The sequence below is a fragment of the Lytechinus pictus genome, chromosome 13, assembly GCF_037042905.1.
Source record: "Lytechinus pictus isolate F3 Inbred chromosome 13, Lp3.0, whole genome shotgun sequence".
NCBI lineage: Eukaryota > Metazoa > Echinodermata > Echinoidea > Temnopleuroida > Toxopneustidae > Lytechinus > Lytechinus pictus.
Genome location: NC_087257.1, coordinates 15,771,885 through 15,793,948, shown reverse-complemented (window position 1 = coordinate 15,793,948; position 22,064 = coordinate 15,771,885). Strand labels below are relative to the sequence as shown.

Sequence of the window (22,064 nt, the reverse complement as noted above, 5' to 3'; positions counted from 1 at the left end):
TAAGGGGCCGGAGTGTAAGATTTAGAAAGTGTATTTTTTCTTTGAAATATTTAACATGACGTCAGAGACGTTAATTGAGTTGTAGCATCATTTATCTGGGTCGATAGAGGGCGTTGGAAATTTGCCTTGCCAAGATCGACAAAGATTTAAAGTTCAGCCCGTCGTGACTTTACAGTAGAATTCAAGATAATCGGTACAAGTCCAATGTTGTAAGTAAAAGGACCTTTATATTTCCGTAATGTAATGTTTAACTGAATATATGGAACCAAAATTAACTCGAGACGATAATTAATTTGTTGTTAATTTAGCTCATAACTTTGGTGAAAGTGTTTGGAGTTTACGTATAGAATACACGTGTGATAAACGTATATTGACATTGTACATTGATAGGTAATTGGACATGCACATGAAGAGTGTTGCGTAATAGCATATCGGTACGGTACTGTGTGGTAATCTCGCACACAGTGCATAGTAGGCTATTCATGTTCAGAGTTGTAAACGAAATGGAATGTCAAATAAACAAATGTTGTTCTTTGTTAGCTACATTTGGTTCTAGTTGTTGAAAAGGATACAGTATATGTATGAGTTTGGAAATAAGGCATTAAAGCCAGTTTTTGGTGCATCTTAAAGCCCTGATAATTACAAATAACACATACAGTGAAGGTGAAATGAAAGCCTAGTTATTGGTTTGAGTAAAGTTATTGCTAGTCAATAATGCCTCAGAGTATATAGTTTAGAGGCAAGGTAATATTTAAGTATCGTAGTGGATATAAAGGACAAATGAGACGAAGTCAAGGTTTTGTTTATTTACCGCATATTGCAAAGTTTATTCAAGGTCATTTGGAATACATTGACAGAATTTGAAAGGTATGCTCGATGGTATGCTCGATGGTATGCTAGATGGTATGCCCAGATTGTATACTTCATGCATCGTATGATAACTGGAAATTCCGCGTCACCGAGTCTTTTGTTTGAGTACTGTCTACTGTCAAGTCACTAGTAGTTATACGTCACAATAATAATGTTTAACTGAATATATGGAACCAAAATTAACTTAAAAACGATACTTAAATATTACCTTGCCTCTAAACTATATACTCTGAGGCATTATTGACTAGCAATAACTTTACTCAAACCAATAACTAGGCTTTTATTTCACCTTCACTGTATGTGTTATTTGTAATTATCAGGGCTTTAAAATGCACCAAAAACTGGCTTTAATGCCTTATTTCCAAACTCATACATATACTGTATCCTTTTCAACAACTAGAACCAAATGTAGCTAACAAAGAACAACATTTGTTTATTTGACATTCCATTTCGTTTACAACTCTGAACATGAATAGCCTACTATGCACTGTGTGCGAGATTACCACACAGTACCGTACCGATATGCTATTACGCAACACTCTTCATGTGCATGTCCAAGTACCTATCAATGTACAATGTCAATATACGTTTATCACACGTGTATTCTATACGTAAACTCCAAACACTTTCACCAAAGTTATGAGCTAAATTAACAACAAATTAATTATCGTCTCAAGTTAATTTTGGTTCCATATATTCAGTTAAACATTACATTACGGAAATATAAAGGTCCTTTTACTTACAACATTGGACTTGAACCGATTATCTTGAATTCTACTGTAAAGTCACGACGGGCTGAACTAAACGATGCAAAGGCATCCAATTTTACTGCAAGAGCGGCCGCCATTAATTCAAGTCGAGGGATAGTCATTCTCTTTAGTGGGGCGAGGTGTGATTTGGCAATGATCAACCCACTATAACTCTGGCCAGTTGCATTCTTCAACACTAGGTAAGATGAAACTCCATATGCCATCTCTGAAGCGTCTGCAAAGTGGTGTACTTCATATTCCTTTACTTCACCAAAATTATGAGGTTTAACGCATCTGTTCACTTGAAAATCGGCCATGTTGGGTAGATCAATTAACCATTCATTCCACTTTTCCATTTCGGTCACCGGAATTATCTCATCCCAACCAAGGTTAAGTCTGGTCAATTCCTGCAGAATTATCTTAGCCCTCAAAGTGAAGGGGATAATGTAGCCAAGAGGGTCGTAGATTGAAGACACTATACTCAATATTCCTCGTCTTGTGGGTGGTTTGTCTCTGGGTCTGAACTTGTACAGCAAGCAGTCCATCTCCACATCCCAGGTTACTCCAAGTGCTCTTTCGACAGGTAATGCATCTCGATTAAGATCTAGACCCTTGATGAATGTACTCAGAGATGGTGGATTCAGGTTACATAAATGGATCAGTTCCAATCCATCTGTATTGCAGTCAATCCCCGAAGAAGAGAGAGCTAAAAACATCAAGGGTCTAGATCTTAATCGAGATGCATTACCTGTCGAAAGAGCACTTGGAGTAACCTGGGATGTGGAGATGGACTGCTTGCTGTACAAGTTCAGACCCAGAGACAAACCACCCACAAGACGAGGAATATTGAGTATAGTGTCTTCAATCTACGACCCTCTTGGCTACATTATCCCCTTCACTTTGAGGGCTAAGATAATTCTGCAGGAATTGACCAGACTTAACCTTGGTTGGGATGAGATAATTCCGGTGACCGAAATGGAAAAGTGGAATGAATGGTTAATTGATCTACCCAAGATGGCCGATTTTCAAGTGAACAGATGCGTTAAACCTCATAATTTTGGTGAAGTAAAGGAATATGAAGTACACCACTTTGCAGACGCTTCAGAGATGGCATATGGAGTTTCATCTTACCTAGTGTTGAAGAATGCAACTGGCCAGAGTTATAGTGGGTTGATCATTGCCAAATCACACCTCGCCCCACTAAAGAGAATGACTATCCCTCGACTTGAATTAATGGCGGCCGCTCTTGCAGTAAAATTGGATGCCTTTCTGAGAAGGGAATTGGAAATACCCATCAAGCGATCGGTGTACTGGACCGATAGCACTATAGTTTTGCAGTATATTAGGAACGAGGACAAAAGGTTTCATACCTTCGTGGCCAATAGAATAGCAGCTATTCGAGATCAATCAGTGCCAAGTCAGTGGCATTACATCAAGACTCAGTGTAATCCAGCAGATGATGTCACGAGAAGTATGACGGCTGATGAGCTAAAGGCAAATTCTAGATGGCTTGTAGGTCCAAATTTCATCCAGCAAAACGAAAATGAATGGCCAGATGATCCTACTACAACTGAGACTGTTGAAGAGAATGACCCAGAGGTGAAAAGGAGGAAGGATACTCAGGTATTTACGACTGACACCGACCAATCCAATACAGTAGACAGCCTGTTAACACACTACTCGTCATGGCACAAACTAAAGGTAGTAGTTGCCTGGATCCTTCGAGTGAGACAACACTTGTTGAACAAGACGAAAGGACAAACATGTGATGAAAGGAGCTCACTTGATGCTAGCGATATGAGTAAAGCTGAAGAGGCTATTGTGAGGTACATCCAACAACAGACATATTCCAAGGAATACAAGGCCTTACAGCAAAGCACGGCTGTGCAGGGAGATGCAGCAATTCAAGTAGCCAATTCCAGTCCGCTTTCCAAATTGAATGTCCAGTTTACAGACGGAGGCCTAATATGTGTTGGAGGAAGGCTTCAAAATTCGCCTCTGGACGAGCAGACAAAACATCCAGTTATCCTGCCACCAAAGCATCATGTTGTGAAACTCTTGATACAACATTATCACTCCTTGTCCGGGCACTCAGGAAAGGAACACGTGCTTTCGCTGCTGAGGGAAAGGTACTGGATACTCAAGGGAAGGCAAGCAGTACGGCAAGTATTACACAACTGCTTTACATGTAGAAGACTACGTGCCAGTCCAGTGGAACAGAAAATGGCTGATTTGCCATCAGATAGAGTGTTACCTAGCAAACCTCCCTTCAGCTACGTTGGAGTCGATGTATTTGGACCATACATGATAAAGCAAGGAAGAAATTTGGTAAAAAGATATGGATGTATCTTTACCTGTTTGATTATTAGAGCTGTTCACATAGAAGTACTACATTCATTAGAGACAGATTCATTTTTGAATGCACTCAACAGATTTATTTCCCGCCGTGGTCAACCAGAGATTATCAGGTCGGACAATAGCACCAACTTTGTGGGTGCTGAACGTGAATTGAGAGAAGGACTGAAGCGGTGGAACCAACAAAGAATCCAGGGTCGCCTACTTCAAGAAGGAATAGACTGGAAGTTTAACCCACCCACTGCTTCTCATATGGGTGGAGCTTGGGAAAGACAAATTAGAACGACAAAGAAGGTCTTGAGTGCCGTGGTCAAACAGCAGACACTTACCGATGAAGGTTTATTGACTCTTTGTGTCTGGTAGATTTGGTGGCCTTTCCTTGAACGGTATTGGCAATTGATAATGACCATTATCTCTTTCAATACTATTCTCCCAGAATTTCAACACCTTTCTGTCGTTCAAAGACATATCCTTGTCCCTCTGAAGAATGATTGTGCCTTCAATTTTCCAGAATCTTTGAAGTTGATCTTCAAGCTCGCTATTACTATCAATAAAGCTAGCAGAAGCTTTATGTATGTTATGTAGCACCTTAGACTGAACAGGACCACTCACGGCCCATCCTAATTTGGTTCTTATGGCGTATGGGCCATCATCGGCTGCTCTAACCTCCATGGGAATCAATGCTCCGGGAACATCTTGCCCGATCAAAAGTCCAACTTCATGTTGTGTGACGATAGGGACGTTGATTCCATCTAGGTGGTGCCATCCTGTCACATCATCTACTTTAGCAATATGGGAATCATGAATGTTTATGGACTCTCTAGTATAAACACATGGTAGCTTCACAATCTCTGTATCTGGACCAGTATCTACTATTAGGCTCACGACCGATGTATCTACCATGTTGTTAGACCTTTCCAGTGTTGTCAGATTGAGACTTTGTTTCCTTTCCACTGCATGAAGCTGCCTAGCTAAGGATGCTGTACAAAAGGTGCTAGTAGAACCACTGTCCAGGAGTGCATAGGTTTCAACAGCATTACCCTCGCCACAAGCTCTCACCCTCACTGGTACAATGGGGAGTACACACCTACCGGCCCCCGTGACCGATTTCTTGATGAAGCTATTCTGTGCTGTTTGGATTTCATCAAATGGCGTTTGAGTGGAAGAAGATCTCAAATGTTTATTTGGTCGAGCTTTATTCTCTATCTCTTGATGCGGAGTACCTCTTACAGGTGATGAGCTTTCCCGAAATAAGTGGAGGAACTTTGTATGTTTTCTCTGACATCCTGGAACTGAGCATGTTCTGTTCAACTTGCAAAATCTGCTGGTGTGACCGTGTTGCAAGCAATTGAAACATAGTCTGTTCTCTTGTGCAAATTTAAATCTCTCATCAGGTGTCATGGACTTAAAGCTGTCACAACCAAACAAGGTATGGTCTTGATAACACTTGAAGCACTTCTTGGGCTTAGGAAAGCTTGAATTATCAGTGACTGCTGTAGAGTAGCTGCTCTTTGAATGTTGCTTGTTGAAGCTTGGTTTAGATGCTGATCTTGGAGAAGTCGCAGTCAGCTCACCGAAGACTGGATCGTTAACTTCTTCGGCGGCATCAGATACAAACTTCACCATGTCAGTGATATCTGGAGATCGACCTCTTTGCCTAATGTCTCTCACTACTTTCAACCATCTAGCTTTGAGATGAAATGGTAGTCTTTCTGCCAGTTTGACCAGCTCTCTGTTACTGCTGATTTCCTTTGTCAGATTCAATGCCTTAAGAGTCTCAAGACATACCTGTAATTCGTCAGCAAACTTGCGTAGTCCAGTTCTATCATTTGCATGAAGTGCTGAACCATTAGTTATCTGTTCAATCCATGCTTCTCCTATCTTAAATCTACTGCCAAAGCGTTCTCTCAGTAATTCTCTGGCGCGTTGATATCCTAGCACTGGATCCATTACCATACAACACTGTATGATGTTCTTTACATCCCCTTCACAGCACTGATACAACTTCATGAGCTTTGTCCCTCTGTCTAGTGTAGACGAGCCTATCAAATTATCAAAACATGCCATGAACTCATGATAGTGTAAAGGGTTACCGTTAAACTTCATGATTTCCACATTTGACAGGCTTATTGCTTCCAACAAACGATGCTGTATTTGCTGATACTGATACAAATCTTGGTTGTGCTGCGGGTATGGCATTGTGTCTTCCAAATTCTCGTGCGGTACATTGTTGTCACGCTCGCTGGCCTGAATCTGTGGCTGAACAGGCTGCTGCTGTTGACCAAGTTCTTCACTTGTGGGTTCTATCTTAACGTCGAGTTGACTGGGATGCTGATCAAATTGTTCATATACAGCCTCTTCTGCTGCTGTAACTTTGAGCTTAGTTTCTAACATATACTTTGCCTTCTTTTGCTGTAGTTGAAACTCTTGAAGCTCTAACTCATGCTGTTCCTTCAAGGATGCTAGCTCTGCTGCCAGGGCTGCCTTCTTGGCCTTCGTCTTTATCCTCGATGACGCTGTTGAACTCTTACCACCTTGGCTGGCCGAGTCCTCGGACTTGATACTTTCAGATGATCCACTCATGGCGACTGTTCTGTGACGGTGACGAATGTTATTGAACTTTATGTGACTTATAACTACTAGTGACTTGACAGTAGACAGTACTCAAACAAAAGACTCGGTGACGCGGAATTTCCAGTTATCATACGATGCATCAAGTATACAATCTGGGCATACCATCGAGCATACCATCGAGCATACCATCGAGCATGTTCAATCTGTAGCATAAAAATATAAACAAACAATAATAAGCATCTGTATATGCAGTTACATTTATGTACTTGCATGAGATAAAATAAATAGTCTATGTATTGCACAAATTATTTGTGACGTTTGAATCTTGCATTAAATAAATATTCTGGTTTCCTGTAACAAATTTACCTATCAAATTCTGTCAATGTATTCAAATGACCTTGAATAACCTTTGCTATATGCGGTTAAATAAACAAAACCTTTACTTTGTCTCATTTGTCCTTTATATCAACTACGATACTTAAATATTACCTTGCCTCTAAACTATATACTCTGAGGCATTATTGACTAGCAATAACTTTACTCAAACCAATAACTAGGCTTTTATTTCACCTTCACTGTATGTGTTATTTGTAATTATCAGGGCTTTAAAATGCACCAAAAACTGGCTTTAATGCCTTATTTCCAAACTCATACATATACTGTATCCTTTTCAACAACTAGAACCAAATGTAGCTAACAAAGAACAACATTTGTTTATTTGACATTCCATTTCGTTTACAACTCTGAACATGAATAGCCTACTATGCACTGTGTGCGAGATTACCACACAGTACCGTACCGATATGCTATTACGCAACACTCTTCATGTGCATGTCCAATTACCTATCAATGTACAATGTCAATATACGTTTATCACACGTGTATTCTATACGTAAACTCCAAACACTTTCACCAAAGTTATGAGCTAAATTAACAACAAATTAATTATCGTCTCAAGTTAATTTTGGTTCCATATATTCAGTTAAACATTACATTACGGAAATATAAAGGTCCTTTTACTTACAACATTGGACTTGAACCGATTATCTTGAATTCTACTGTAAAGTCACGACGGGCTGAACTTTAAATCTTTGTTGATCTTGGCAAGGCAAATTTCCAACGCCCTCTATCGACCCAGATAAATGATGCTAGCTACAACTCAATTAACGTCTCTGACGTCATGTTAAATATTTCAAAGAAAAAATACACTTTCTAAATCTTACAATTCCCCCTGCCATGCCTGCTACTATATTCTCTCCTGACATGACTGACAATAGGTATAAGAGGAAAGGCAGCGATAACGTTTAAAAAAATAACCATGGTTGCCGATTTCAACAAGTGTGTCGACTGGAGTGCCGACTACTTTCTTTTAAAGAAGCATGACAATTAAGTGACCCGTTTCATAATCATTCTTCAATTATTGCAACCTTGCCGTCATGGTAACTACCATGGAAAACTTAATTTTAAACTTGTTGCAGCCCTTGTATCATCATCTGATCATGGTATAGGTAACAGCAGGGGCCGCGGAAGTGGGGGGGGGGGGGCTGTGGGGCTTCAGCCCCCCCCCCCCCACTTTTTTCCAAAACCGTGTACAAAAACGTAAAAATGACCGTAGGATTGTGATTTTTTGCATGGTCAGCCCCCCACTTTTGGCTCAGCCCCCCCACTTTGAAAACCGTTCCGCGACCCCTGAACAGAATGCCAGAGTTGTATACCGCAAATCGTAACAAATCTTTTTTCTAACGGGCCTCTGAGGGTGGACGAAATTGGAGAATATGACTTCTCTCAGGTAAATAATGTTTGTTTAAAAATTATGTCTATGTTTATGGAAGAGATTGTAATGAACTAAAAGAAAAAAAAAACTCTTATTATGATATTGGGCACTGCAAAAACGCAGCTTAAAATTTTAAGCACGTTGTTTAAGCCCGTCTCTCTAACCACTATATTGTTTAAACCTTTTAAAGAACTATTTGAATTTTTTAACAAGTTGTTTAAAGAGTTTAAACAATTACAAAAACTTGTTGCTAGAGTGACAAGCTTAAACAACATGCTATTTTTTTACTACGGAAACGGAGCTTTTTTGTTTTTTTAATCCATGTCGAATATATATTTATTTGGCAAAAAAGGTATAAAAAATGTTATAGGTTTTTAAGTCTGGCATATCAAGCAATTACATTATACTGCTGTAAATTTACTTTTGGGTTGGTCTACTAAACTACTTTTTAATCGGTTAATAGTGCTAATTTCAAGCCTATTCATCTCTTGAAAAAAAAAAGTGATTCTGTCGTTACGCTTTTCCCCTGTTTAGGACTACGTTCGAAAGACTCTCTTTTTTGTTTGAGGATTGGCGCCACAAAGGCCAGGGTGGATCCAGAGATAGCTGACATGGCCGAGTGGGCTAGGAACCCTCACCTCCACCCCGCCAACCATTTGGTTTTTGCTTGTTAATTCCTTAGGGGCAACTGGTTATTTACTGGGTCCCGTCTTACAAAGAGTTACAATTGATCCAGTCGCTCACAACTATGGAAATCCAACAATGTCAAAATTTTCTAAAAGACATGTTTGTTCAAAATATGTTTTAGATAAAAATATCCATACATTCACTGTTTTCTTGCTTCTCTTGATTTTCAAATGACATTGTGCAACTTCCTACTGAACAAAAAAAATAATGTCATTGATGGAATTTCATATACTTTAGGTTGATCGGATCAATCGTAACTCTTTGTAAGACAGGCCCAGGTGCATGGCTCTTGACACTGGCGTACCTAGGATTTTCCAGAAGGGGGGCAAATTTTTTGGAGGATAGTTCGTCCGCGAAAAAATTTGACAAGCCAAAAAAAAAAAAAAAAAAGGGTCTTCAACCAAAAAAATGATTCCTTACTTGAAAAAAATTTGACAAGTAAAAAAAAAGGTCTTCAACCACAAATAAAGGATTTCTTACCACACAAAAAATTTGACAAGCCAAAAAAGAAAAGGGTCTTCAACCAAAAAAAAAGGATTCCTTACCCAAAAAAAAATTTACAAGCAAAAAAAGAAGGTAAAAAGGGGCATCAGGTTCAAAAGAGGGGGTATACGTCTGTCCCCTGTATCAGTTGTGACTCGTCAGGGGGCAGGGATACGTCCCCTGCATGAGTTGTGACTCGTCAGGGGGGGCAGTCTGCCCCCCTCCCCCTTAGGTACGCTAGTGGCTCTTCACCTCTGTTCCAATTTTACGTATACCACTGTTAAAAATATTTTAAGCAACGCTCTTTACTATGTGAATCGCACAGTAGTTGTTTAAACAGATTAAGCAAGTGTTTAAAATCTTAATCAACCATGCTTAAATTATTGACAATTAAATATTTAAAACTATATTAAAACTACTGTGCGATTCACCCAGTAAACAGCGTTGTTCAAATTATGTTAACAATATACATCCAGGAGGGTGTTTCATAAAGTTGTTCGTAAGTTAAGAGCGACTTAAAGAACGACTGGTGATCCTTTCTTGTGGTAGTAAAATGGTATATTTAATTGGCGATAGTTTATGGTTTAGCGCGTAAGAAGGGTTCACCAGTCGTTCTTAAAGTCGAACAGCTTTATGAAACGGCCCCCTGGTTTGTATGCAAATGAGGGAGCCGATTATGTCACACGCTCACTGTTATTTTGAATTCCATTATATGAAATATAGATTGATTCATTTTGTTATATAGATTTGGTAATATTATAGAAGACTGGATCTCTATAAAGTCATGACAAAATTACAATGCTTTTACACCTTTCATAATGAAACCAATAATATTTCAGATTTTTTGAGAAAATAATTTACTTAATTGACGTCGTCTCATATTGCATAACTTGCAAAAGAAATAGTGAGTGTTCGACGTATTCTGCTCTCTCATCTCCTTGCTGCCTATAATTTGTATTTAAACCATTTTGGGCAAATAAGCGAAACTTTAAAATGTCATAACTTTCCTTTTGCTACAGAATTCTATTAATATTCTAGCTATTCTTGGGGTGAACTTGATTTCTATGACATGTATGATGATATAAAGATTGACAGGGTTTCCATGGTTTTTGTGGAGTTGGCCCTGCTTTCATTTTCATCAATTGCTATTATATTCACTCAGTTCTCATCTCCGACCTTTTATAAGCAGATGAACGCTATATTTTGACGGTGAATAAGGTGCAAAAAATATGACATAACATATAACCCTACCCAGCAATCCCTTTCCCTTGGCCAACAACTTCTATGATTTTTTTCATTGTATTTCAAGACTTTATAACAGTGGTTTCGTGTTTTTTTATTGATTGATTTTATTATGTTTAGAACTGCATTCAAGATAAGTATGCAACATAACATTTAGGGGATGCATTTAAGTTTTACAAAACAATAAAGCAATAGTCATAATAAAGCAATGACAAATAAATATCAACAAGAAGCAATATTCAATTAAAAGAAAATAACAGTTTAAATGAATGCAGGAGACCGCCATCGTTAGAGGTTTAGTCATTACATTCTTAGTTTGTTTATGTCTGATTTAGGGAAGGGGGATTAAGGGTCTCAATGATTCATTTTCTTATATGACATTTCATGTAAAATAATTATAATCATCTTGATTTTGTATTTAAACGCATTGGGTTTTTTGTATAGCTTTATGAACTACACTTTCGTGATAAAAACATGCTAATTGAGAAATGTTATAGATGGTATGTAAAAATTAATGTTATATCTTGCTTGACATCGCTATGAATTAATGTATATAAATAACAATCATATTAGCCAAGTTGTATTTTTTTATTTTTATTTTTTATTGTAACATATTTATTCAGGATAAAGATAAAACATGATCAGCCGAGGCTGTTTTACATTATGGTCCTGACACAAGCACAAAATATATACAATGCACAAACTTACTTAAAAAAGGAGTAACGACTGTTTGTATAAACTTGATGAAACATTGTTATTTTTTCAGATGATTCACATCAAAATTTTTATGATTAATGTCGATAATTCTATTTTATGTAATAAAAATGTCATTTATATCACATTTGACTTGTTGAAGTATATTATTTGAATGTCATGAACTTATTTTTTTTTCTAATTCAAGACAGTGGGGGGGGGGGCAGCTTGTATTTCTGAATAGAATAATGGAAATCCTCTTAACTTGCACTATGAAGCATACATGATAAGCATATTTCCATAACCTTTAAAAAAAAATTATTCTTTAGTAACTTACCCCCTCCCCGGCTCCCCCAAAGGAAAATAGGCCCATTTATATAATAATGGATAATTCTTTTAAAACGTCGCGCTCATGCCCAGGCACCGCGGTCGTGTAATCGCCCATTGTCAGAACAAGCTAGTAAACAAAAAAGTATTTATTTCATTGAAAAAAACGGGTGGATCCATGTGGGGTTTTATAAGGGGGATTGGGGACAGAACATTTTCCTTTTCCTTGCAATGTCTTAAATAAAATCCGCCTATGGACAGGGTCGCTTCCCCACGTTCTTGCGCCTTCATAATCGTCTCTGCTGATGCTTTGATTGGAGAGAGAAAATATGACGATACCGTCTTCATTATTGAAGATGGAGGATCTTTCACTAAGTTATACATATTTTTTTCTGTATATTTCCATAGGTCCATGATGTTTCTCACTTGTTTGCACCTTCTCGATTGCCAGGATGTCGTTTCCGATAACCTGACCATAGTTTCTAACAATTTGTATCGTAATTTCCATACAAGTCGTGATATTATGTTCAATACAAAAAGTATGTTGCTTCCATAGAGAAATATTACTAGTATATATCTATGGTTGCTTCTCATCTTCGAGGCTACAGTATACAGGTAATTCAACGGCGGCGCGCCGGTTATTGACTGCTAGCTACATTCTTTTCTTTGTGCATGCCTTCCTGAATTCAGGTAAACATTATTAGCCATCTCAGACGTTATTGCTATAATGTGATGTTTTAAATTTGTAGCAATACAATTTTCATAATCTAAATTTATTATTTCGTGCATTGTAATTTGATAATACAACTTTTATTGTTAATTTCGATTTAAATTGCCGTGTGTTCATTCCACGTTACCTCGCCTCACTTATCATTCGGTCCCACATGTAGCAAAAATGTGTAAGTACCAGGCCAGGTACGTTATTGTTGGTGGATCAGTTTCCTTGAAAATTGGCGTAGGGCCTAGCCCTAGGTCTAGATCTAAACCACTTCATATTGTAAGCGAGGAAGTGCACTTACCCTGCACAATCTAGTAGTTACTAGTTATTACAAATATATTCATTAATATTAGGCCCTAGGCTAGGCCTATTCATTTATTTATTATTCTGATCTCACTCTCAGAGTCAGAAACATGAGAAATATGGGCGCTAGTGTAGTTTCGACTGCACTGCTGGCTAGCGACCGACGGGTTTCCATTCTCAGCCGTTCTCTGATTGGTCAGTTAAGACTGTGTGTTCCGTGTGTGTATGTGTGGTGCGAAGCGTGCGGTACATATGTGTTCACTGGACGTGTGGGCATAGAGACTTAGAGTAGATAACCAGTCGTTTTCTTGATTTTAACCTTACAATAACAACGATCAGGGATTGTTTTTTTGTTGTTGCTGTGTGTGCATGTGAAGGCTAGAAGTTTCTTACAGCTCTTAATTAACTGACTCTCTTTCCAAGCTTAAAATTTTAATGATAATTGCTAAATTCCAATTAATTGATTGGTTTGTTTTAGAAAATTCTCCCATTACATATCAATTAAAGAGTCTTCACTTGTGTTTCATTACATTATAGAATGTCCACTGTATAATGAAAATGGAAACATGCCGGTCAATGGACAGTGTATTATAAAAATGGAAACATGCTAATCAATTGACCAGTATAATATGAAAGTGGAAACATGCCGGTCAGTATACCATATGTTTCAGCTCAGTGTATATGCAAATGGAAACATGCCGGTCAATTAACCGGTATAATATGAAAATGGAAACATGCCGGTTAATTAACCGGTACTATGAAAATGGAAACATGCCGGTCAATTGACCATATATTTCAGTGCAACCAAAAAATTACTTTTTTTCTTTCCAGGGCTCTTTTTGGAGAAACTTAAAAATTTTCCAGGGCTACTTTTTCATTTTCCAGGGCTCTTTTTCCACTTTCCAGGGCTACAATTTCTGGAGCTATTTCGCGGCTTTTTTGCGTTTGTGTGTGTGTGTGTGTGTGTGTGTGTGTATATATATACACGGTAGCTAGCATATACCAGGGAAGTATAACACTTCCCTGGTTTGACCTTCGCATTGTTTCTTCGAAGTGATTGTTTATGATTTTAGTGTTGTGATGATAGATGGATTTTGATGCTTGAACGATATCTGAGTTGATTCATTCAGATTAAATCATGGAGGTAGAACCTCCATGAATTAATCCAAGTTTGAATGTTTGATACTTGGTTGACGTGAGCTTTGCGTGTTTACTATTTAGTGTTATAGCCCATTTGTCAAATTAATCTAGAAAGATCTGTATTCGTGTCTAAAGACAATGTAAAAGAAAAAGAAAGTTCTGAATTTGTACAATTCTGAGGTAATTTATTTTATCATACAATATAGGTATTAGGTACCTGCAAATGTTATGAAGTTGAACAAATATCCTTCGTACATATTTGACTGAAAGTTATTTAAATGACACTTTTTAAAAAAGACTTAAAATTATTCATACAAAATAATGATATAAGTCATAAAGGTCATTGAATTGTTAAGCGTTCGTATCAGTTACACAGATTCATGACAAAAAGGCCTACCAGAACCAAAACTCGCAATTTCCATCATCCATCATGAATGCCTAGCCTTGCACAATGCACAGCCTCTAATTGAAATGAACTTATCCACGTCTTTGCAAATTTTACCTGACCTAATTTCTCCACACAGTGAGAGAGGCCATGTGGCAGCCAAACCAAAACAGAATGAAAAGGGCGGCAATCTCGTACCCCCCCCCCCCCACCACCACCACCACAAGAATATCAGATTTCCAAACATGTGCTTCTCAAGATTGTGCAATACATGACGGAGACAAAGAAAGTTATGTAAACAAATTGCCGAGGGTTGATGTCCCTGAATTAAGGGGCTAGTCTACGTTTTCAGTATGGCGAACTGGCCAAAGGTGAAATACATCATTGAAAAAAAAATGAATGTTTGGATTAAAATAACGAAGATTAAATGAAATATGACTGAAAAATATCCATAGTTGAATCTCTACTTTTATTACTGACAGAACAATAACATCATTTTTTTTATTAACTTCTTGCCAATATTCCAATAAGGCAATTTAAGACTCCCATTTAAGACTAGAATGAAATAAAAAAAATCAAAGCGTGATTTTTTTAAAAGGGATAGACGAGACTCTTGTTTTGAACAGAGATATAAAAATATTTAAAAACAAACAAGAGGTGATAAACACTTCATTAAAATTATAATGAAGTTCGTAGTGAATTACAACTTGTAAAAGGAGAAATTAACAAGAATAATAGGGAAATAAAGTTTGGAAGAAAAGAAGGAATGAGGAGAGACAAGCTTTGGGGGGAAGGATCAAGATGGGTGGCTGCAGCATGCAGCTCGACATGGGGCTAGATAAATGGGAGGGGGGGGGAGCAATCATCTATCAAGTCGCCCAAAATCTTACACCTTCACCAAACTTCTCACACAATCCACACACAAATCCCAGTTCATGATACAATCACAAGTGTCGCTCAACACATGCGCACGTGGTCTCTACTGGCATTTTACAGTCACACACACAGAAATACACACTACACACAATGCACACGATGCATCCCCATACCACATGCAGTCACACTGAGCCTAAAGCACACAAGCAGAGAAACGTTCTGCTCGAAGTATATGACTCCTCGGCTCCAAATTCTACATTTATTTTATCTCAGTGCTTGGAGTCGGCGCTGGGGCCGATTTTCGTCCATGAATGAGAGAGCATGGCAAAGACTCGAGTCCCTTTATCTCAGAACCGCCGCCGCTTGGTACTCGAGTCTCCAGAGATCAGGGTCGACTCCCGACTCTGGCATTGAGAATCGGGTAGACTCGATTACCCGGCGCTGGCTCCCAAGCCTAGTTGACGGGGGCGATTGTGAGTTTTGCAGTCGCCCTCGTGTGAATGTTTTTAGCCCTTTTCCAGGGCTCTTTTTGGACTTTCCGGGGCGAATTCGCCCGCCGCCCCCGTGTAATTTTTTGGTTGTTTCAGTGTATATAATGAAAATGGAAACATGCTGGTCAATTGACCATATGTTTCAGTGTATATGAAAATGGAAACATACCGGTCAATTGACCATATATTTCAGTGTATAATGAAAATGGAAACATGCCGGTCAATTGACCATATATTTCACTGTATAATGAAAATGGAAACATGCCTGTCAACAAGTTTCATTGCAAAATGTGGACGTTTGGGTTGCCTGTATAAAGCATAATAGTTGGACGTTTTTTTTATATTGACTGTATATACTTGTTGATTATGGCAGGATATGTCTGACAAGTTTACTATTAAAGGGACTTAATTACTATCCATATGTCATTGATATGGGACTAATCAAAAGGAACTTTCACGCTGTAATCCCCTTTTAAATTCCCTCGAGACTCTGACTATGACCTTAAAATCAATACTGAGTACAAGGGATTAACACACCATTATTGTGTTAGGGTATCGCGGGGGGGGGGGGTATTTTGTGGAGAAAGCATATTTTATTCAGGGACTTATTTATTAGAAGAGTAATTTGCCTTCTTAGATGGATATCAGCGAATGTATATTCCCTCTAAACACCTAGCTGTTCCCTAGCTTTATTTAAAGAAAGGTTTAATTCGGAATGTTTATGCCTATTATTTTTTTCATTTACTTATATTTTTGTGTATAGGAGGAGTCTCAACAGAGAAGTTTGCAGACCGGAACCTCCACATTACTTTGATATTGTTATAAAGTAAATGTAATAAAATTCACTGAGCAAAATGTTGAAAATTTAAAATTGGATAACAGATAAGGAAGTTATTGAATTTTAAAGTTTATCAATATTTTGTGAAAACAGTTATGCACATCGTCATGAATATTCATATAGTGGGCTGATGATGTCAAATCTCCACTTTCCTTTTTCTTATGTATTACATGAAGTCATATATGTTTCATTTTTTCATACATGTGTAAATGATGTGTCTCCATAAGATGAAAGTTGCGGCAATAACTAATGCACGCAATCAGTCAATCCCATTGTTTTAGTTCTTAATTTGGTAGAAATTTTTTGACTAAACCTAATTTCATATAATAAAATACAAAAGAATTTAAATGGGACATATATATGGATTACTAATTGCAATGCAATAGATACTACTTCCAAAGTAAGCGAAGTGATATTTCTATCGATCCGAAGCTGTTCTGATTTTACAATACTTGTTGTTGAAAATATGGAAAAAATATTTGTCATTTTATTGAAAGATATATCCAATAATTTGTCAAGGCAATGAAATGGGTATTAATTACTGAAATTTTTTTTACACTTTCTTAACCCCAAACTGGGCTGGGGCATGATGCCCCCCCCCCCTCCCCTTAACACTCCCCAATTCATCATAAAAATATCCTGAAATTTGTATGGATTTATACTGTATTTTTTTTAGTATACTTTTCCTCTTTGAGATATAGTTGATGCATGTTTTTGAAATTTTATTCAAGATGATATACATGCTATAGGGCATTATTTTTGGGTTTTTTAATGAATGCTTATATAGAGAGCCAATGGTTTAGTTCGAATTATTTACCTATGATGCTATCTGCACTTCAAACATATTTTGTTTATGTTCAGCTCCTCCTATATGTATCATTATATCAATGTGTATACTATATTTCTGACGTTTTATTTTTGTGTTGCATGGTGAATAAATGAAACAAACAAAATTTATTGAAAAAATGAAAGAATGAAGTTCATTTGTCTGTTAAATTGCGATTTTCAATTTGCACATTTCTTCACAATGTGAAATCTTAATGAATAATTAATACATGCATCATGATCTAGCTGATGAAAAACGTTCTTGTCACTTTCTGTTTTTCAAAGAACATAAAATTGTGAAACGGAAATAAATAAATAAAATTAACAAGTAAAAAAAAAAAAATCCCCATGCGTCTGATCTTCATTACATATGTCTGTAGTAGATAGACAATGAGAGAAAGAACAAAAGAGAAAGAGAAAATGAACAGAATTGACCGGCATGTTTCCATTTTCATATTATACTGGTCAATTGACCGGCATGTTTCCATTTTCATTATACACTGAAACATATGGTAAACTGACCGGCATGTTTCCATTTTCATTATACACTGAAACATATGGTAAACTGACCGGCATGTTTCCAGTTTCATTATACACTGAAACATATAGTCAATTGACTGGCATGTTTCCATTTTCATTATACACTGAAACATATATGGTAAACTGACCGGCATGTTTCCATTTTCATATTATACTGGTCAATTGACCGGCATGTTTCCATTTTTATTATACAGTAAAATATGGTAAACTGACCGGCATGTTTCCATTTTCATATTATACTGGTCAATTGATTGGCATGTTTCCATTTACACTGTCCATTGACCGGCATGTTTCCATTTTCATTATACACTGAAACAATTGACCGGCATGTTTCCATGCATTTTCATTATACACTGAAACATATAGTCAATTGACCGGCATGTTTCCATTTCATTATACACTGGTCAATTGACCGGCATGTTTCCAGTTTCATTATACACTGAAACATATAGTCAATTGACCGGCATGTTTCCATTTCATTATACACTGGTCAATTGACCGGCATGTTTCCATTTTCATTATACACTGAAACATATAGTCAATTGAATGGCAGGTTTCCATGTACAGTGGACATTTTTTTGTATAATACTCTCTTTAATTGATGTAATGGGAAAATTAATAGACTGAGGAAAGAATAAAGACCCTTTCCAAAAACTTGGAATGTAGCAACTATCATTTAAATATTAAGCTTGGAAAGAGAGTCAGTTAATTAAGAGCTGTAAGAAACTTCTATCCTTCACATGCACACACAGCAACAAAATATCCCTGATCGTTGTTATTAATTGTAAGGTTAAAATCAATAAAACGACTGGGTATCTAGTCTATGCCCACAAATCCAGTGAACACATGTACAGCACGCTTCGCATCACACATACACACACGGAACACACAGACACCGCACTGTCTTAACTGACCAATCAGAGAACGGCCGAGAATGGAAACCCGTCGGTCGCTAGCCAGCAGTTAGTTTCGCACCTCCCCGTTTAATGGTTTTCAAACATGTACAATCTCACCCTAAATAATTCACAACCTAAAATACTTGCATCTGAGCCTCCAAAGTCCAGTAGAAGTTGAATATTTGCCGTTTTGACACTTTTTTTACAAAGTTTTACACCTATTTCGGAATCACTCGGTCGCTTGATCAAGCTCAGCGCTGCACATAAACAGTCGGTACGCATACAGTACGTACCACCTAGTGAAGTGCAAGAAGAGCGAGTTTTTCTATGGTATCTTCAAAAAGATTTTTTCCCCTCTTTCAGCTTGCACCAAGTATTACGGTAGTGGTTGTGCAGAGTGGTTGATGTTTGTTGTGTGAAGGTATGTGTGTGGGGTGTGCGTGTGTGTGATTTACATTTTTCACATTTCTTATTTCATTCAAACAAGCACACACACGCACACCCCACACACACCTTCACACAACAAACATCAACCACTCTGCACAACCACTACCGTAATACTTGGTGCAAGCTGAAAGAGGGGGAAAAAATCTTTTTGGAGATACCATAGAAAAACTCGCTCTTCTTGCACTTCACTAGGTGGTACGTACTGTACGCCTACCGACTGCTTATGTGCAGCGCTGAGCTTCAAGCGACCGAGTAATTCCGAAATAGGTGTAAAACTTTGTAAAAAAAGTGTCAAAACGGCAAATATTCAACTTCTACTGGACTTTGGAGGCTCAGATGCAAGTATTTTAGGTTGTGAATTATTCAGGGTGAGATTGTACATGTTTGAAAAGCATTAAACGGGGACGTGCGAAACTACACTAGCGCCGAAATATGGCAGTGTATGGTGAGGGAATGAAATTGAATATTTTGAAAATGACTGGCGTCAGAAGAGGCGCTGGTCCAAACATTGGGATTGTCCCAATGTTATATTACCATAACCTTGTTCATAGAGTGAGTGGGATTGTCCCAGAAAACAAGGATATCCTCATATTCATAAAACATGACAAATCATGCCTTATTCATGTTATTGAGATTGTCCCTGTTTATGGGGACAGTTTTTTTTTCACTTACCCCTGACCCTTGCCACTCCTAGTCTAGTAGTACCAAGTACCAACATATGACCAATATGAGGTCCAAACATTAACATATATGGACCTCATACTAACGTTAGGGGACAATACCGCATTAATACCGGTTTCCCTGCACCCAACTTCCCAAGTATTTAGTGATATCACTAAATACCCAAGTATTTAGTGATATCACTAAATACGAGTTGTGTGCAGGTCTGTTCCTTTTCCTTTTATGATTGCTTTAATTTTTAATTGTTATTACTCATTTTGGCATTACTTTAAATATAGAAAATGAAATAAAGGGAAACTTACATTTGAGTCCTATTTCCAGCTTTTCTTGGCAGTTGGTCTGCCAGACCTGCCAACCAGTACAATTTTCCCGTATTTAGTATGATTTTTGTCTCGCCTGCATAGCAGAGCGAGACTATAGGCGCCGCTTTTCCGACGGCGGCGGCGGCGTCAACATCAAATCTTAACCTAAGGTTAAGTTTTTGAAATGACATCATAACTTAGAAAGTATATGGACCTAGTTCATGAAACTTGGACATAAGTTTAATCAAGTATTACTAAACATCCTGCCTGAGTTTCAGGTCACATGACCAAGGTCAAAGGTCATTTAGGGTCAATGAACTTTGACCATGTTATGAGAATTATTTCCAAAATCTTAACCGAAGGTTAAGTTTTTGAAATGACATCATAACTTAGAAAGTATATGGACCTAGTTCATGTAACTTAAGCATAAGGTCAATCAAGTATTAGTGAACATCCTGCTCGAGTTTCAGGTCACGTGACCAAGGTCAAAGGTCATTTAGGGTCAATGAACTTTGGTCAAGTTGGGGGTATTTGTTGAATTACTATCATAACTTTGAAAATTTATGGATCTAGTTCATGAAACTTGGACATAAGGTTAATCAAGTATTAGCAAACATCATGTGCGAGTTTCAGGTCACATGACCGTGTTGGGGGTATTTGTTAAATTACCATCCTAACTCTGAAAGTTTACGGATTTAGTTCATAAAACTTGGACATAAGAGTAATCAAGTATCACTGAACATCCTGTACGAGTTTCAGGTCACATGACCATGGTCAAAGGTCATTAAAGGTCAATGAACTTTGGCCGTGTTGGGGGTATTTGTTAAATTACCATCCTAACTCTGAAAGTTTATGGATCTAGTTCATAAAACTTGGGATATAAGAGTAATCAAGTATCACTGAACATCCCCTGTGAGTTTCAGGTCACAAGGTCAAAGGTCAGTTAAGGTCAATAAACTTAGGCCATGTTGGGGTAATTGTTGAATTGCCATCATAACTTTGAAAGTTTATAGATAGAGTGATTGAAATGTGGACATGGATGTAGTTGACAAGTCTTAAGTCACCGTTCAAATGTCATTTATGGTCAATGAACGTGGTATTATGTCATTATATGAATGGAGTTTTTGTGAATGATTATTTTATAGTAGTTTTCAAAGTTAGCACTGCTGCTATATTAAATCGCGTAATGCAGGCGAGACTGCCAGAGGCGTTCCACTTGTTAATTAAAATACGGGCATACGATTTTTCTGTAATTTAATATTATTTTTCAAGTTAAGAAATATATGTTTTTTACGTTAAAAAAAATATATTTGCGATTTTGGCGTTCCATACTATAAAGCGATTTCGAAGCTCAGTGGCACTGGCATAGATCGGCACTTCCGCAAACTGACACGCTAAACGCCCCACAGTCCCTGACGCGGGCCCTGACGCCGCAAATAAACGGTCTGCCGCCATTTTGTGTCCTATAAAAACACGTGGCTGCTGTACATGTAATTGTTGTTCCAACATTATGTATACGGCGATGTATTGTGGGGTAGTAAGATGGCGGATAATGGTGATCGAGGGGCGCACAATATCCATTCAATAAGATAAGACTTGCCTGCCCTGATGATCGCGCTGCTGCACTGCACTGGCTCCGTGGCCGTGTTGTGCAAATGGAGTCTAGCGTAAGCTACATGTGAATCACAATTTATGTGAAGGCAGTACTTGATCGACTCTTCAGAATATCTGAACAATTTTCACAAATCTTTTTAAGTTTTTGAAATGTCACAACTTTGAAAGTAAAAAAAGTTAGTTTTATATTGGTTCATGAAACTCAGACATTAGAGTAATCAATTATCACTCATAATTTTGCATGAGTTTCAGGC

At 37.7% G+C, this 22,064-nt stretch overlaps 2 protein-coding genes and 1 long non-coding RNA gene across 3 annotated transcripts; 2 read left to right on the top strand and 1 right to left on the bottom strand.

Moving 5' to 3' along the window:
- The first annotated feature begins 2,234 nt into the window (after positions 1–2,234).
- Positions 2,235–4,099, top strand: LOC135156447 (uncharacterized). The gene is made up of 2 exons (XM_064108952.1): positions 2,235–3,947; positions 4,052–4,099. The coding sequence occupies exons 1-2, from the start codon at positions 2,235–2,237 to the stop codon at positions 4,097–4,099; spliced, it is 1,761 nt and encodes a 586-aa protein (XP_063965022.1).
- Positions 2,815–7,672, bottom strand: LOC135156299 (uncharacterized). The gene is made up of 2 exons (XM_064108240.1): positions 7,573–7,672; positions 2,815–6,751 (listed from the first exon to the last, which is right to left on the bottom strand). Exon 2 carries the CDS (start codon positions 6,555–6,557, stop codon positions 4,314–4,316), a length of 2,244 nt encoding a protein of 747 aa, XP_063964310.1. The 5' UTR covers positions 6,558–6,751; positions 7,573–7,672; the 3' UTR covers positions 2,815–4,313.
- Positions 7,673–8,246: 574 nt separating this feature from the next.
- LOC135156421 (uncharacterized) lies at positions 8,247–9,329 on the top strand. Its single transcript, XR_010295558.1, has 2 exons — positions 8,247–8,337; positions 8,857–9,329. It is a non-coding gene; the product is annotated as an uncharacterized LOC135156421 (long non-coding RNA).
- Positions 9,330–22,064: the final 12,735 nt, after the last annotated feature.

Coding starts and splice junctions, on each gene's coding strand:
- LOC135156447 (XM_064108952.1), top strand. CDS start 2,235: ATGAATGTACTCAGAGATGGTGGATTCAGGTTACATAAATGGATCAGT. Junction 3,948..4,051: donor TAAAGCAAGGAAGAAATTTG/GTAAAAAGATAT, acceptor TGCACTCAACAG/ATTTATTTCCCGCCGTGGTC.
- LOC135156299 (XM_064108240.1), bottom strand. CDS start 6,557: ATGAGTGGATCATCTGAAAGTATCAAGTCCGAGGACTCGGCCAGCCAA.